At 32.9% G+C, this 17,940-nt stretch overlaps 3 protein-coding genes across 5 annotated transcripts; 1 reads left to right on the forward strand and 2 right to left on the reverse strand.

The window, feature by feature from the left end:
- The first annotated feature begins 6,914 nt into the window (after positions 1 to 6,914).
- On the forward strand, positions 6,915 to 7,587 carry LOC111469508. Its single transcript, XM_023114805.1, has one exon. The coding sequence runs from the start codon at positions 6,982 to 6,984 to the stop codon at positions 7,519 to 7,521; it is 540 nt and encodes a 179-aa protein (XP_022970573.1). The 5' UTR covers positions 6,915 to 6,981; the 3' UTR covers positions 7,522 to 7,587.
- A 184-nt stretch (positions 7,588 to 7,771) lies between these two features.
- LOC111469517 lies at positions 7,772 to 11,885 on the reverse strand. The gene is made up of 7 exons (XM_023114815.1): positions 11,707 to 11,885; positions 11,410 to 11,588; positions 10,479 to 10,566; positions 10,131 to 10,237; positions 9,921 to 9,996; positions 9,775 to 9,840; positions 7,772 to 7,947 (listed from the first exon to the last, which is right to left on the reverse strand). The coding sequence occupies exons 2-6, from the start codon at positions 11,530 to 11,532 to the stop codon at positions 9,824 to 9,826; spliced, it is 411 nt and encodes a 136-aa protein (XP_022970583.1). The 5' UTR covers positions 11,533 to 11,588; positions 11,707 to 11,885; the 3' UTR covers positions 7,772 to 7,947; positions 9,775 to 9,823.
- A 2,596-nt stretch (positions 11,886 to 14,481) lies between these two features.
- On the reverse strand, positions 14,482 to 17,676 carry LOC111469502 (protein THYLAKOID ASSEMBLY 8-like, chloroplastic). 3 transcript variants are annotated; one of them, XM_023114794.1, is made up of 5 exons: positions 17,397 to 17,676; positions 17,354 to 17,365; positions 16,716 to 17,163; positions 15,381 to 15,771; positions 14,482 to 14,791 (listed from the first exon to the last, which is right to left on the reverse strand). In XM_023114794.1, exons 3-4 carry the CDS (start codon positions 17,091 to 17,093, stop codon positions 15,382 to 15,384), a joined length of 768 nt encoding a protein of 255 aa, XP_022970562.1. In that variant the 5' UTR covers positions 17,094 to 17,163; positions 17,354 to 17,365; positions 17,397 to 17,676; the 3' UTR covers positions 14,482 to 14,791; position 15,381. The 3 variants fall into 3 exon arrangements, with proteins under 3 accessions (XP_022970562.1, XP_022970564.1, XP_022970563.1); XM_023114796.1 differs by having other exon boundaries at positions 16,716 to 17,115; positions 17,354 to 17,669; XM_023114795.1 differs by having other exon boundaries at positions 17,354 to 17,669.
- Positions 17,677 to 17,940: the final 264 nt, after the last annotated feature.

The following is a 17,940-nucleotide window of genomic DNA, read 5'->3' on the forward strand; positions in this document are numbered from 1 at the left end:
GCTTAATTTTTATTTTAGTTGTTTTTAAATTTTTTTAAAATCCTCTCATAGGTAAAAACCTCTCCCTACCATACATCTTTTGTAAAACCTTAAGATAGATACCCGAAAGAAAAATTCAAAGAGGATAATATTTGATAAAAGTGGACGAGCTGTTACAGGCGAAAAAAATTTTATTTTAAAAAAGATAAATTTTTCTACTTAGATTATTGGATAAATTGCAGGTATTCACATGAATAGAGAATCAGACCAATCCGAACTACCCAAACGAAACTACAAAAGTTGAGTAAGGTGAGTTATTTTTTTTAAAATTGAAAATTTGGTTCCGTTCATATTTGATTTTGTTTTATCCAATTAACCAAAAAATAGGACTACAATCCAATCCTATCTTAAGAGTTTATATATAATTTTTTAAAAATAATTATAATAAAAAAAAAGCAGACAATTTAACCCAACGGTAAATTCTATTTGGGTTGCTTAGGTCACCAACTCAACTAGCTCGTATACTTCTAGAAGATATTTTGATAATAGTTTGCATACTATCATATCATTTACCTACTCATTATTGAAAATCTTAATTTTTACTTAATTCAAAGTAATTTTGAAATACGTATAAAAAAAAATGAAGAATAATTTTGTAATTTTTTAAGATTTTTTATATTTTTAAAACAAATATCAATTTTTATTTTAATATTAATTTAACGTTAAAGATAAGATAAATTATTAAACTTTATGCTTCATTTAATAATTACTATTATTGTTTAAAAAAAAAAAAGAAAAAAAGAAGCAAAAGTGTCGCTATACAGGATTATCATTTACACTTTTTTTAATAGAAGAAATCTCTCTTTTTTGATATTGTTATTTATTGCGTTATATTTCTTTTCAAAAATTATATTATTATTATTATTATTATTATTATATTCATGAAATTGATAGTGACATCTTTGATTCAAATTTTTTCCAGTACACCTTTTTCCTTTTTTCGATTCGTTAAAATGATTTTTTTTATTAAAAAAAATATTTTTTCCTTTTTAAAAAAAAAAAAAATTGGGAAATTTCCAGAAATATTTGGATTCCTCATAACTGAGGATGGCGAAGCATCTACTACCTTCTCCCCCACCCTCATTGCCATCTCTAATAAAAGAAAAGGATATTCTTTAAGTTGGGAGGTGGGGGCAAAATGGGAAATCAAGTTTATTCCTCGTTACATTGTCCGACCTCGTTCGATGATTTCTCTTTTAACTTAAATTATAAATTGAGTTTTTGAATTTTGAAATTTGTGTCTGTTCTTGGACTTTTAAAATTACAAAATTAACGTGTATTAAACATAAATTTAAAAGTTTAGAGTTTCATTAGATATAAAATTTAAATTTTAATGGAAATTATAAACGTAAAATTGAAAGTTTAGAGACTTATTAGATATAATAATGAAACTTCGGATGTCTATTAGGCAAATTTTCAAATGGTAAGTAGAGATGCTCATGGGGGTATAGTAGGGATAGAAATATCATCACCATTCTCGATTTATTTTCGCAAATATAAATAAAATGAGGTGGTGGGGCGACAATTTAGATCGGGACATGGGAGGAGAATATAATCTCCGTTCTCAACCTCATTTAACTAATAGGGAGAAATCTCTTTCTACTCCTTCCCTCGTGTTCTCTGTTTAAACATAGATTGTAAGATTCCCTATTGGTAGGAGAGGTGAACGAAACATTTCTTATAAAAGTGTGAAAACATCTCCTTAATGGAAGCGTTTTAAAACCATGAGTCTGATGCCGATAAGTAACAGGTCAAAGTCGATAATATCTGCTAGCGTAGGTTTGAGTTGTTACAAATGGTATCATAGTCAGTCAATAGACGGTGTGTCAGGAAGGACACTAGGGCCCTCAAGGGAGTGGAATGTGAAATCTCATATCAGTTGGAGAGAATAACGAAACATTCCTTATAAGAGTGTGGAAGCATCTCCCTAACAGATACATTTTAAAACCGTGAGACTGGTGACAAAATGTAATGGGCCAAAACAGACAATATCCTAAAAGTTTCTATCAAACGTGACCTAAAAGTAGGTTTTTAAAATATTACTTGAACTTTGATATAAATACGATAAGATCGTCCCTTTTCTAGTATCACCCAACACATTACCAAACATTGTGGGAATTGAACTTTGGTTTGACAAAATAGCATATATTAATCATAATTAAGGAATCTTTATTTTTTTCAAAAGAAATAAATTAATAATAATATTAATTTAAAATATAATTTGGAAGTCAACCTTTCTAGTTATACTTTCAACAACTCCCATTAACTACCAATAACCTTGCCGAACTCAATTATTGGTGAGAGAATATTTTAATTCATTTTAATAATTAATTGGTTTTGATTTTTCTATTTTTTAAAATTGGGTTTGATTTTTGGCGACATTTGAATTAATAGTTTTTTAATCTGTAAGTCTGTCTAAAATGAATCCACCTATCGTGCATGTACTTCAACGGTAATTTTATAGACATCTATATGAGACTTGATCGAGAGTTTCAATTTCTTCGAATTGGACTCAGAGAATTCGAATTGTATCTCTAAGTTTTTTTTTGGGGTTGAGAATGTGTTTGTGACACGCAGGGTAAAATAGTCCGCTTTTAGTAGAAGCATGCTCGAGCATGTTGGAGTGGCGTTTGAGCCACCTTAGCTTAGGTCAAGGTGGATAATTGAACCTGTAGTCTTCTTTTTGACTTTTGTAGGGTTTATTTAACCTCAATGTTTGGTTGATCGGACTTGGATGGTAGTCGACTCTAAGCTTGGTCAACCTTAAGCTAGATTAAATATTGGTTTATGGATTAGGACATTAAATTATATAACTTTATCAAATATTTAAAATTGATTTTGATATTTTAACGCTAAATTAATAAAAATATTTTTAAATTTTGCATTTTGTTTTTAAAATCTTGAATAATACTCTTAAAATTTAAAATAATTTAAAATAATATATATAAACTTTTTTAAAAAAATAAAAAATAAAAATATTTCAACAAAGTTTTAAATTTTGAATTGAAATTATTAATATTTTGATTAAAAACTTATAAAAAAAATATTTTAAGTTTAGAAAATGTTTTAAAAATACCTTTCAACCTAAAAAAATATATATTTTTTTTATTTTTGTGAAATTTCATTAATAATATTATATTTTTTAAAAAACTTTAAAAACATTTTAATTTCTTTTTTTTTTTAAAACTTCAAAAATATTTCAACTTTTTCAATAATTACTTAAAAAAAATCATTCAATTAATTTTGTAATATTAAATATAGTTATTCTTTAATTTTTTTTTTTTAATTTCAATAGTATTTTTTAAATTAAAACTTCAAATTTATTTTTATTAATTTAGTTTATTTCAATTATTATTATTATTATTTTTTTTTCATTTTGTAGAACACTTTTTAAGAATTTTTCTTTAGGAATATAATTCAGATTATTATTCTAAAGTTTTAAGGAATAAGATTCATTCTCTTTTTAAGAATGAATTTAATAAAGTAAACTTAGTTTTTTATTCTTTAGAATATAAAGAGTTCGAGTTGAGTAAATTGAAATACCTCGTTTTTTGTTTGGGTCCACATACGTCACAAATTTTTTTAAAATATTCTACTTTATCAACTCCAACCGTGTTTATTATTAAAGTCTTATGAATGTTTATATGATCTAGTAACTCGACTAATCTAAGCTACTCAATTCAAATCATAAAAGTTGGGTTGTGTTAGGTTTTTTTTCGGTTTGGGTTGAATTAAATTTTTGAAAAACCGAAAATTCAGTTTACATTGTGGGTTGACATTTTTTGGGTCGGTCAACCCAATCAACCGAAAAATAAGGTTATAACCCAACCCAAACACTACCTAAAATGACTGAGAATATTGAACTTTTGTTACTAGTACAAGTGATGTGGTGTGGTTTATAAATGTTTTATATTTGAATTTAATGATATTTTAGTTACTAATTTACACATGATCTCCCGACCAACCTAGCCTACTCAACTCAAATAATAAAAGTTGGGTTGGTTTAGGTTTCGGTTTCGGTTTGAGTTGGATTTAATTTTTGAAAACCGAGAATTCGTTTGCACTGTGGGTAGACATTTTTTTTATTGGGTCAACCCAAACCGAAGAATAATGTTACAATCTAATCCAACTCAACACTACCATACTTTTAAAATGATTTCAAATACTTTTAAAAACTCTACGAAAAGAGAAAAATCAACTAAATAATGAAAGATTGGAAGAATCAGAATCAATTTGACTCAAAAAAAAATCGAGTAGAAGTTCGTTTATAATTTTGATTATTTAAATAAAATTTTTTTATATTATAAAAATTTATTATTATATATTATTATATAAATAATAAATAATTGAATAATGTAATGTAAATTTATTAAAAAAAAATTATCACTAAAAAATATAGATTCAAATAAAAATAAACATTTTTTTTATCAAAGCAATTATTGGAATTTCCTAATGTTTTGAGCGGATGAATATGAAATTCCTTTTTTTCGGGTATGTAAAAAAAATAAGAAATCTTTTGTTTACTCAATTATAAAATATAAAATGGNAATGTAATGTAAATTTATTAAAAAAAATTATCACTAAAAAATATAGATTCAAATAAAAATAAACATTTTTTTTATAAAGCAATTATTGAAATTCCTTTAAAATAAAAAATTTTAAATAAAAATATTAATAAGAAAATAACACTAAAATATATGGTGGAAAATTTTGAAATATAAAAAAAAATTGGTCAAATAATTTTCTAAGTGATTTATGGTTTATTTATTTATAGTTAAATTATGAATTATAAGGACTATTGCTATTTAATACTTAAACACTTTTAAGAAATTTTAATTTATCCCTAAAGTCTTCAAATCAGGCTCCTGTTTAACATTAACAATTGACATAATTAAAACTGCGTTGACATATTATGCCCATTAAATAATTTTTATTTAGTTTTCATAACGTAAAATTTAAAATTAATTTACAAATAATGTCAACTATTTATTATTTTGTTCTAAGTTGAAATAAAGAATTTGTGGTAAGAATTATAGTATTAACAAACCTATCCAAATTAAATGAAATTAATTGTTTGATTGAGATGAGTTAGATTAATAAAAATATCGATTTGACTTTCTTAATACAAAAAAATATCTATAAATTTTCAAAAGTTTTAATATTAATCTTAAAAAAATTTTATTTTATTTAAAAAATATCCAAAATACTCTAAATTTATCATCCATATATTTTGATTAATAAAAATACATTTATCTATATAAAAAAAATCTTATCATCCATATATTGACGAAAACCGTCTATTAACGCATCATAGATTATTTACAAATATTTTAATATTATTTTAGAAAGTTCACGAGTATTTTTGAAACATAAGTTTATTATTATTTTTCTAAAGAAATTTGGTATTTTTGAAGTTTAAAAAAATGAAGGGAAAATTAAAGAATATTTTTAAAATAAAATATTAGCAGTTTCTCTGAGCTATTTTGATTTTTTTTTTTTTTAATTCAAGGGTATTTAGGATCGAAAAAATAAAATATAACAGTATTTTTTTATTAATTTAGTATTAAGATGCTGACAAACTGTTAAGGATATTTAGTAATAAATTATAGTTTACCATTATATTATATTTGATATTTTATTATAAGGCAAATATTAGATATTTAACTTATTATCATAGGTATCTTTCCATTTATTGTTATTTTCATTTATTGTTATTTACATTTATTACTATTTTCATATCCTTGTAATTCATTTGATTATAAATAAGATAACTTTCACACAAATACAAAAGAGAAGGTATGGTACGACCTTGACACCTAATTTATTATATACCAAAGTAAAAATTCAAAAATTTATTAGACATAAAATTAAAATTATCCTCAAAGATTATTTAAAATAGTTTTGAATTTTGCATTTTGTCTCAAACATACCTCTAAATTTTTTAAAGTTTTAATAATACCTTTAAACGCTGAAAAAAAAAGTTTGAAAAAATATCATTACCGTTATTTTAATCGCTAATAAAATTGTGCAGATTCTATTAGCGATTAGCAACCAATCTGTATCAGTGAACTTGTCTCGAGTGGCAAAAAATCACATAGTATCGTGTAGCTAACAAAGACACTGAATTAATTTTATTAGTTTATTATTTAAATTTTCTTCGAAGGATCTCACTATTTGTTGGAAATGAACATGTTGACTATTTTGGATTATCGAAACGCCAGTAAATCAATTATGGAGATGTGCTTAGAGAAGTTAGGTAACGGGATATCAATAATCTAGAAGTACTCGAAAGAAGCTAGTTAGTGTAAGCTCAATCATTTAATTAGATCAAGTGAATCCCAGGATTAAGATGAGCTTAGAGATGCTATAGACTGTGAAACTGACCAATGGGTTAGGGCTTATGACGCCGGTAACGACCCATGTCCAAAATTCAAAATCCAAATTTGGCACCTGATGACTCTAACATTCCCTTGCGACATGGTCACATTACTTATTATTCGCTTTTTTAGAGTGAAGACTATCCTCACAAACCAACACGAGTCCTTACAACATGCTTTGTTTTCACTCACATGCATTTCAAGAAGATTTCTAGTAGATTACCAATATAGAATTGCTCAAAGTAAAGCACGTTTAACCATAGAATTCTTATGATCGAATCACCGAAAAGAAAGATGTATCTTATCGATATAGATTAATTTTCAATTGTTTTTAAGTATTTCTTATTTGGACGTTTATAAAATTTAAAAATAAGTTTGAGTGAGAATATTTAAAAACAAGAACAACAGTGTTCCGATTCCGACATGTTTCTAACTTGGACGCCACTTCTTTAATTGCTTCCAAGAAACACAAACTCCGCCACCAAATCAAATCAAATCAAAATTTTGAATTCTTTTATTTTATTGTCTTGATTTAGCACCTTCATCTTCGTCGCCGTCCACTGCCATGTCCGTCGTTCCACGGCGGCGATCCTCCTCGACCAGAATCCATGTCATGGCCCTCGACGGCATCGTCAACGTCAACTCCCTCTTCACCTTCGCCGTCTTCCTCGGCATCACCTGGTACCCCACCGCTGACCCCACCGTCAACCTCCTTCCCGACGATGATGACGGCCCCTGCGCCCCAGCCGCCGCTGCCGCTCAGAGCCTCATCGCCTGCCATGTGTACTCCTTCAGCTGCTTCCTCTTCTCCAGCCTAGTCGCCTCGGCGCTAAAGCAGGCTATTAGAATCATTGGCAGCGAAGATGGAGGTCATGGTGCAGTCCACGCGCCGGCGTTACGCGTGGGGATGGTGGCGTCGGCAGTCGGGTCGGTGCTCGGATGTGGGTTTTTGGTGGCGGCGCTGCTGAATTTGGTACAGATAAAGTTAGGGATTTTCGGTTGCCGACGGTGGGAAACGGTGGCGGCCGTCGTGCCGTTGGTGAGTTTGGTTCCTATGGCGCTTTTCATTTACATCGTTCTTGTTCTTCACGCCTTCACGCGCTAGCATTTTCCCTCTCTCTCAATTTTTCTTAAGATTTATATCAATATTGAGTTAATTATTTTGCTGTGATTTTAAGAATATATGTATATATATTGTAAAATTAGAGTAACCGTTGGTAGTTTCAGTTTTTGTAGGGCGTTCGTTCGTGTATAACTAATTATCATTCTAAAAGTTTACGTAATTTTAAATTACGATGATGAATAACACTAAAAGTCTTTAATCTATCTCTCGTCTTATAATATAATTATTGAACTGAAAATGAAGGCACAGTTTTAATAAAAGAGGAATTAAAGGAAAGAAAATACAGAAAACTTCACACCATTTTTCAAAGTAAAAGAAAAAACAAACAAGAAATTAATTTGAAATGGTATACACAATGTAACGTAAATCCAACTTCAAATCTCCACCGCGCAGCTTCGTTATGAATTCCTGCACCAAAAAAAAAAAAATGTATGTGACAGGGGAACCAAGTAAACCCGACCAAACCCGAAGTTGGGATTCGATACAAATTATCCCCTCCCACAACCCACACAGCTCAACTCCATCGCATAACTAGAGAATTTTAACTAGCATCGCTAACCATGACAATTGTATCGATTAAAGCAGCTAAAAGAATGAACAGATAGATAGACCAAACTGATGAATAGGTCAAACCACCATGGAAGTTTACTTAAAATGAATTCTTAAGAAGCAAACAACTCAAAATCATCATGCCATCTAAGCTTTTTTCTAATCTGTTATACATTTAATAGATCTAAGAAATGATAGGGAACCAAGTAAAACCGACCAAACGCGAAATTGGCATTCAATACAAATTATCCTCTCTCAACCCACACAGCTGAACTCCGTCACATAAGTCGAGAATTTTAACTAGCATCAATAACCATAGTAATTTTGCCGATCAAAGCAGCTAAAAGAATGAAACGAAACGGATCAACCAAACTGTAAACCGGTCAAATCATGAGAGATGAAGTTTTACTTAAAATGAATTCTTAAGAAGCAAAGCATCTGAGAATTCTTAATTTTACAAGTTCTAAGAAATGATGTGCTTTTTTGGTAATGTTCTTAAGAATGAAAAACAGGAAATATAAAAAATCTTCCTTTTTCTTTTTTCTCCCTGAAATATGTTATAATGGTAGAAACAAAGATATGGATCTTTTTTTTTATTCTTTTTTCCTAATAGCATGAAGATTTGGTCTCTCTGTCATATAAACGTTGGATTATTTCAGGGACTTTCCACTTCCCTTAGAATGGAAGAATGGTTCAAATGCTTTGCAGCCATCCTTGAAAGTGGAAAGCAAAGATTCTATTGGCCACTGCTATTATAAATCAAACCCTAAAGAATATCTGGTTGGAAAGAAGGCAAGATAAACGGTTGGGGGAGAGGGAGAAACTAGCAAAATTCCATGCTTCTCTACGACAGGGAGAAAATAAACAACTTTTACTTTTTTGAATTCAATGATTCCGGGAGTCGAGAACCGAATCATCAACCTTTAGAATAGTAATTAAGGCCTAATGTATTGTGTTATACTTGAATTGACAAAAATGTTGTTATACCCCCAGTTTCTTAACACAAATCATCGAGGAATTTTGTAACGTTCGATGTTTGTGATTTTTCACGTACTAAGGAAAACTTAGCTTCTCATCTAGAAGAAGAGGCGTAACTCAAATAAACCAAATGTGAGAATACTGGGGACCCACATAATATTCGAACATTTTGAAAATTTAAGGACCAAAATGAACAAAACGCAAAAAAATATAGGGTCTAAAATAATATTTAAACAAACAAATAAAAAAACGGATTAAATGATGATTTGACTAAATGTTTGAAATTTCCTATTTGTATGGTATATTATTAGTGGGTTCACAAGGAAGCAGCTTCTAAGCTTCTTGGTATCAGGTGTGTGAAAAGACATGGACGATGGAAGTTAAACGTTGGTTCCAATAGGATTCTCTATGGTTCTAGCACAAGGATCATTACTAAATATAAAGAAAGTGATTGTGAATCAACTTCTGACTGAGAAAGAAAAGTCTCTTGTTCGACCATATTCTTAGTCAAATCAATCTCAGTTTGAAATTTCCCTTTCACACAACTAATGTCACTGACTGTGGATTCTAATATTCCAAGGAAACTTCGACCACGAATGTAAGTAGACGCAGCAACATCGAATAAGCCTCACAAATTCACTCTTAACTTATCGTAACGAACAAAAAGGCCTCGAAATATACATTTATGCAGACAAAATGACATCATACCTTGGAAAATAGGTGGGAATTCATGCGCCACCAAGGCAAGGCAGTCGTCCTAATAATAAAGAGAACCTACAAAAGTATTTGAAATCAGAGACTAAAACAGATGAGTCAACAGATTCCAACAACTTCGTCCATTACTTTATCTGTACCTTGCCACCAATTTCCCCTAGAAGCAGGTTGGAAGTTGTTTCCATTTGGATCATCTTCTCCCCCACTTTTCTTCAACTGGGTCATCAACGAATTCGCAACAACATGAGAAGAACAATCAGTTTTTGTTCGTTCTGATAAAGTCGTAAAAGTTACAGCAGAGAGCACACATCTTTGACATTGATCCAAATTGATCAACAAAGTATACTCACAGTGGGGGCTGGGGATGGGGATGGTCCAGCTGATGGGGCCTGGGAGTAACCATCTTGTCCTCCATAGTATAGAGATGAACTCAGATGGCAAGGCTCCAAGCTCCCTCCTTGAAATTATCAGATCTTGTTTTTGTTAGGCATAACTTAATTTCTTTTTTCTTGAGAACGGCTAAAATTGAGGATTATATTCTTAAAAATAGTTACAAATAATACCCTTATCTTCTGTAAATGATATACTCATATATTCTTAAAAAGGTTTCAAACAATCCATCCCTGTGGTTTGTGAATTTGCATATCATACCCTTTTGTCCTTTAATTTTAACGGGATTGATACTTCAATTCACACACCTGAATTTCCTTGTCTGGCGTGGGATGGTTGATTTCCATTGGCCTGTTTTAGCCAATCGCCAGAGCTAGAAGAATTCCTGCCTCCCCCCTGAAAATTAGAAAATAATAGTTAATAAACGTGATGATTTGACAATGACTCACAGGAGGAATAATCTTATTCTAGTCGTCATGAGCACTCCTTTAGTTTGAACGTCCTATTTTATTTTTGACCTTTAAATAAAAGTTCATTTTAATCCTATGCCATTTTATGGCCCCAGCCATTCTTTGGTTGTCTTTCTCCCTGGCCTATGGCGGTTGTGGTTGTAAGCTCAATTAGTTAATCTTTCCGTTCTTCAAAACAATAATAAGAAAACAAGAAAAAAAGAGGCATCTTTTTAAAGACTATTTATTTATATAAGGACATGCTTATTCAAGCGCATACACCATTGATATCAGTAAAAACTGAGGATGGGATTCTCTTAGATGGAAGTGGCCAAGAATCATTGTCCAAAACTGAAGAAAGACCAATATATTTTCATATTATATTTGAGTAAAAATGCGGACTCAAATTCCGTGTCACGTATCTTGAGTTTGATACCAAAAATGGAGACAGACTGCCAGAGATTTCCGCTAAATATAACTAAAACAATTGATGAAGATTTATAAAAAGTTTAAAGATCTAAACGTAAGAATTAAAATGGAATAACTTTGAAGGTTTGCAATTAAAACTTTACATGAGATTCCTGCAACAAAACTTGCAATACCAGTCGAAGTAGGGAATTCAGGACAAAAATATATCATTGCTAATAGGCAAATAATAGGGGGACCCCTTGAGCAACGAACTTTATAAAATGCCACATGAGTTTCAAAAAGCCTCCTCTTAACATTATGCAGCAAAATCTAAACCAATTTGGAAAGGAGAAAGAAAGTTCTACGTAGAGAGGAGCATTACCTTCTGTGGAGAAGGAAAGATTGCTGCAAAGACTTCTGATGAAGAAGTTGATGGCGGCTCCTTGACATCGAAAAGATCAGCAACGAAAGAGGAGGCTTGATACCCTTTAGACTTTCCCTCCATTTTCTCTCAATCTTTCCTTCTTACCTAACAAAATTACTCTCCTTTTCCACCACACCCTATTGAAAGAAATCAGCAGAGTAAGAAATGAAAGCAAGAAACTATGCTTGTAAGGATCTCTACTAATGAGCTAAGCTGCTAAGAATGAGATATGTCTAAATTGACTCCTCAACTCACTATTTATAAGAAGAAGGCGATGGCTGCTGCTTTGTCACCCATGTGCCATCATCCTTGGGGAAAAGAAGAATAGAATAGATAAAAGAAAAGAAAGAGAGAAGCCGCCTCTTTCCAATTAGTTTAACAAAGATCTTATTTGGGAATTTTTCTTTTGGGAATTTTTCTTTTGGAAATTTCCTCATTCACTTTCTGGTCTCTGCATACAAAATAATAATATCATCCATGCTTTCCTGTGAGAACGGAGGAGGATAAGTGCCAGGTGGGTCCACATGTGATCCCAATTGGACATATCTTGTTGTGCCACGTGTTCTTTAATGGATAATGCAAACTCACAAGCACAATTATGTTCATTATATTATCTGACCCAGGTTCTCTTCTTCCCCACACAGCCAATGGCAATCCCTGAGAGTGCTTTTCTTTAAGTCCAAGTTGAAATGACTTGTGAGAGACAATGAAAGTGAAAAAGAAAGAAAAAACTCAAATGGGTTTCGATCCCACATGTATATCACAGGTGACAAGATAAGGTTCATCTCTAAGATAATGCCATAACAGAAGAAATCGACTGTTTTTAACTCTCAAATTTTCATTATCCCAATTGATTCCAATGCCATCAACAATCCAGTCTATCTATCTAACTCAGGCAGCCAAATGATTCCATGAATTCTGACAAATTCCATTCCAGAAACTAGAAAAATCAAGGAAAGGAAGATTCGTTCAAATGCCCATCATAAAAACAAACCAATCCATCATTGAAGATATGATAAAACCTCCCTAAAAAAACAATATCAAAATCTAAAACAGTACGAATTTGGATAAGGGTGAAAAAAACTGAAAGCCAGAGGAGTTGCACAACTTGAAGCCCTAAACAATTTCTTTAGGGGAAAATGGGGTTGTGGGGATTTGTTTGGTCGTTTCTCCATGATTACATTGGGGAAAGATTCCAATGTCGAATATTAAAAAAAAATAGTCATCAATCATATTTGAGAGAGACGTGAAGCCACTCGATAACCACTCTCGTGCAATCGATGCGAAATATTATCTTTAAGAAACGTTACAAACAAGAAATAGGAGAATTGAAAAGGTCTAGTCCATTAATATCAGCCATTGATCGATCAATCAAGCGTGGTCTTACCTGGAGAGGCTCGGCATTTTCTTCTGAGAAATCATGGAAATGAGAAGGAATCGTTCAATTTCAACTCCCTGTTCGTGAAAATTTCGCGATCGATGATTGTGATGGGGAGTGAAACTGGGAGAGAATTAAATCAAAATAACTGGAAGGAAGGACTCATCCTTGTAATCTGAGATGTCAATTCCATCAAATCAAGTGTTATATCCAAAATGTAAACCTCCCATCCATTCATAATTACAAATAAGTCAAAACAGACAATATCTACTTGTAATGAATTTAAATTGTTACAAATAATACAACATAGACACAAGTCAGTATGCCACATATAACGTTGTCAGTCAAAAGAGTGAATTGTGAAATCAAACATCAGTTGTAGAGAGAAATAAAACATTCTAATAGTGTCAAAATCTTTTCTTGTAAACAGATTTTAAACATGATCCAAAACAAACCATATCTTTAGCGGAGTTATTATAATTGTTGTGTTAAATAATATGCTTTTATTTAAAATTAGTTAGGTTATATATTTTTATTATTAATCTTTTTTCATAACAATGTTGAAATAAATTTAAGAATATTAATAAATTTATATTTTAATTTTAAGTAGAGGATGGAGGAGAATAAGAATATGAGATAGTAACCAAGTGGGGATGGGACTAGCATCTTCAATCCCCACCGATAAGCAAATCCAAAATAATAAATATTTTTTATTTTAATTGGAAAATATTTTAAGATATTTATTGAGTGACTCTTTGTTCCAAAAAATACATAATAATAAATATAAATCTTTATTTCCTGTAACTATAAATTTTGGATTTATTAAACTTGTTTTATTTGAATATATGTTTGAGTTATTTATTTTTTATTATTATTATTTTATATTTAAATTTGAAGAGAAAGGATAGGAAAGAATCAGAATATGTATAGTTATGATGAAATGATACCATTTGTCACAAGCGAACATTTGAATATATGTTTGAGTCGAATAAAGTTCCAGTACAACCCTGGATTGGGCGGTTAGTCAGTAGAATTGAGTTATTTATTTTTTTAGTTATTTATTTTTTTTTATTATTATTATTTTATATTTAAATTTGGAGAGAAAGGATGAGGAAGAATGAGAATACTGTAATACTATTTGTCACAATCACATTTTTTTTTTTATGACAGCGAACTTGCGATTGTGCGACACTCACTTTCCAACGATAAGTGAGTTAAGTCAATTCGTTCTTGCATCGCCTACGGTCACGGTCAAGCGACGTATGCTCGAGCCTCATAGTATATTCCCTTAAGTTCATAGATGAGTTATGTAGTATATGAAATATCTATTTATCTATGAGGTCAAGGACTTTAACCATACCCTAAACTTAGCCATGTCAATAAGATCTTTAAATATCGAACAAAAAGTATAGTAAAAAATGACTAAAGTGTACTTTGTTCCAGGACTCCAAGTAATATTTTTGGATACTGGAACACTTTAATTTTTCGATAATATTTTGATAGAAAATATAAACGCTTTCAATTTCCATTATATTCACAAAAAAATTATATTTTATTTGAAAACATAATGCATCAATCTTTTACCATGGTGACTAAATATAAAATTTAATAAACCTTATAAGTACTGAAATTAAGGCTTTAAAAGTTATACATTTGTAACTCCATGTTGCATTCAGGGTCCTCAGTAAATAGACAAATTCTGGACAATGATCCCTCAACAAACTGCAGACTCTCTTACTAGGAAACAAACACCTGCATTTGATTCAAGCTATATGGTATTTTCTTCATCTTCTTTACCTTCTCCTTCGAATCCCAAGACGCCTGTCCCCAGAAACACCATCGAAAACATATCCATCTCGTTGCAGTTTCGTATCGTCGCGCTTTGTTTTGCTTTCAGCTCCAGCAGCAGGAAACATCACAAAACCAGAGTAATGTTCTCCGACAAAACGTCCTATTAATTCACTGAAATGATGTGTAATACGATGTAATCAGATTAGAATGAAGTCGTAACGACGCAAGAGAAAGGGCTAAACTAGTTAGCAGCAATGAACTGACATGAACAAGCATCTGATGTTAAAGGGCTAAAGGTCTTTCAAAGGCTTTGTAATAACAATGGTGTACTCTTCATAACGAACCTACCGACCCCACAAAAGTGTGGACAACCAATGCATTTCACTTATCGAACAGGATTTGATCGTTGGTTCGTGACCCCTAAATCTTACTATTTGTAGCTTCTACAGAGCGGAGACAACGACGACGGGAATGGTCTATGAATTTTCCTGTTTACGAGGATGACATGACTCACTTGATCCCCTTCCCCACGGATCTAAGCGAACCATACAACGAATAGATTTCTTGGCTCGAACTCAACTATTATCCACATGACTCGTACGAATATCTCACCAACTATTCATCCTACACTTCTTGACCGCTAATTCGAAGACATGTTTTGGTCATTTTTTCATGACATCAATGGCCGACTACGAATGCCTACTAAGTGCTACCAACCGTCAGATAATACAAGCAAAAACGCAACGTTAATAGAACATACCTCAGCGTAGGCCGAATATCTCTTCTGGGGGATCGTACACGTGCTGGTCAGGAAAGAGCTCCTCAAAATCTTGCTTCACTCTGTTTCTCAAAAGGGGGTGTGGCAAAAGTCCTTTCAACAAAATTCTAAATGGCAACTCATCTGGTGGATCAGGAGACTTCTTCATATCCTCATATATGTTCATTGCATCAGAAGGAGATCCATATTTCAAGAAACCTCTGATGACTTCGGTATACGTTTGAGAATCAGGGAATAAATTCTCCTTTCTCATGCTTTCCCATAATTCCATTGCATCATCCATCTTTTTACTTCTAGCTAATGCAACAATCAAGTCTTTGTAGATAAAAACATCGGGCTTGAACCATTCTTGCTTTTGAATCAACCGAAATACCTGAAAGTTCGACAAGCATTCAAGGCGAGCAAACATAATGACAATAGAAAAGTGCAGCAGGTCAGGTCAGATTCCCCGAAATAATGAAGTAAAATTGATCAATATCAAGTTGAAGTAAGAGAATCTAACAGCAAATATGTAATAGCCAAACCGACTGCTAGCAGATATTATCCTCTTTGGGCTTTCTCTTTCGAGCTTCCCTCAAGGTTTTTAAAACGCGTTAGCTAGGGAGAGGTTTCCACATCCTTATAAAGAATGTTTCGTTCTCCCCAACCGATGTGGGATCTCACAATCCACCACCCTTCGAGGCCCAGCGTCCTCGCTGGCACTCGTTCCCTTCTCCAATCGATGTGAAGCTCCCAATCCACCCCCATTCGGGGCCCAACGTCCTAGCTAGCACACCGCCTCATGTCCACCCCCTTTAGGTCCCAGCCTCCTTGTTGGCACATTGCCCGATGTCCAACTTTGATATTATTTATAACAACCCAACCCAACATCACTGCTAGCAGATATTGTCCTCTTTGGGCTTTCCCTTTCGGGCTTCTCCTCAAGGTTTCTGCTAAGGAGAGGTTTCCACACCCTTATAAAGAATGCTTCATTCTCCTCCCCAACCGGGTGAGATTTCACAACATATTTTCCACAAGCAACTAGATTGGAAAAGGGTTCATATACGATCTTAAATCATAAATATATATATGAAGAAGACCCTGATGAGCAATCAAAAGGTGCAGATCAGAGATGAACATAACAATTAAGAAGCAAAAATTCAAAGCATTAACCAACAAGGTTATTGAAAAGTAATAGTGACAACAAACAAGAGTAAGACATGAATATTAAGTATATTTTGCAGAAGCTCGTTATCTATTTCCATGGCACCTCATGAAGTAAAGTTAAAAACCCAAAAAATGACGGAACATATTGAAGAAAAGGAAGGGAAAAGAGACCTTGACGGCTAATGCAACCTCTTCCTGCCGCTCAAGTTCACCAAGCACAGCAATCATATCCAATTTCAAGAGCCGCAAAACATGACACTTCATGAACTTCTGGAGCTTCTCTTCATCTTCCTTGAATCTCTTCAATCCCTGAATAACGAAAAGCGCTTCTTTCCCAATTGCTTTCCGGCTTCTCCAAAGGGGTCCCCGCGGCCTCCCGTCGTGATATAGCCGGAATCCGCTTAAGAGTCGGCTGGAATCCGGCAGAAATCCAGCAATCGTCGATTTTACTGGTAATGGGATATCTCTAATGGGTCTCCTCGTTAGACCTCGTAGGAATACCGAATAGCAAATGGGTAACTTCGACTTGGAAAACCACCGCATTGCCATCGTATTATGCCGCTCGATTTCACTGGAGGGGGGGCAGAGAGGGTTAGATCATTCGTGAGAGGCATCAGAACTGAGAACAAAGGGAGATTAAATTTCGCAGGATTTTAGATAAATTTGTTGACCTCATTCCAATTTTACCCTATATACGAATTGGTTGAATTGAAGAAAGAAAATGAACAAAGAAAAAAAAAATTAATCCCTGCGAACTCGGTAAGAACCGACTGAGAGAGGGAGTGGTTAGAGGAAGACAGAGTGTGCACCTTAACGACGAGCAGAGCAATTTGGTGGGCAGTCAGAGACGAGTAGATGAAGGCTGGGAAGTCATACGTGCCGGCGCCGTTGAAGCAGAGAGGGAGATAGGGAGAGAAGGAAGAAACGGGCGTTGCCGATGGAGATGTGCCGGCGTGTGACTGTAAGCAGAGAGAGTTCGCCGGCGTGGGTTGCAGAGGAGAGGGAGATATGGAGGAGGAGGAAAAGTGGAAAACAAAACCGGTACAGAGACGGTGGCGGCGGCAATGGGAGGGAAAAGAAAAGAAAGCGTAGTGTGGGAAGGAGGCTTTTATTTATTTATTTATTATTATTTTTTTAAACAATTTATACCACTAAGATGTATCACTTGGACTGGGTTGGTATATCAATTCCTCTCAAACCCCAAGTCATGAGAACAACAACCCAACCTCTCTCTCCCTATGAGTGAACTAATAAAATTACCAGTAATAACTTCGATGGAGACTCATCGACTTAGACGAGCATCAAAAGAAGAACGACGGACGCGTGAGAGACAAGAGAAACTAAAAAGAGCAACGAGTGCCACGGCCAATAGAGAAGAAAAGGGGAAAGACGATGG

This window comes from Cucurbita maxima, unplaced genomic scaffold, assembly GCF_002738345.1.
Source record: "Cucurbita maxima cultivar Rimu unplaced genomic scaffold, Cmax_1.0 Cma_Scf00040, whole genome shotgun sequence".
Lineage (NCBI taxonomy): Eukaryota > Viridiplantae > Streptophyta > Magnoliopsida > Cucurbitales > Cucurbitaceae > Cucurbita > Cucurbita maxima.

Coding starts and splice junctions, on each gene's coding strand:
- LOC111469517 (XM_023114815.1), bottom strand. CDS start 11,532: ATGGAGGGAAAGTCTAAAGGGTATCAAGCCTCCTCTTTCGTTGCTGAT. Junction 10,238..10,478: donor CGCCAGACAAGGAAATTCAG/GTGTGTGAATTG, acceptor GATAATTTCAAG/GAGGGAGCTTGGAGCCTTGC. Junction 9,997..10,130: donor CCCCATCCCCAGCCCCCACT/GTGAGTATACTT, acceptor TTGATGACCCAG/TTGAAGAAAAGTGGGGGAGA.
- LOC111469508 (XM_023114805.1), top strand. CDS start 6,982: ATGTCCGTCGTTCCACGGCGGCGATCCTCCTCGACCAGAATCCATGTC.
- LOC111469502 (XM_023114794.1), bottom strand. CDS start 17,093: ATGGCAATGCGGTGGTTTTCCAAGTCGAAGTTACCCATTTGCTATTCG. Junction 15,772..16,715: donor AGGTTGCATTAGCCGTCAAG/GTCTCTTTTCCC, acceptor TCGAACTTTCAG/GTATTTCGGTTGATTCAAAA.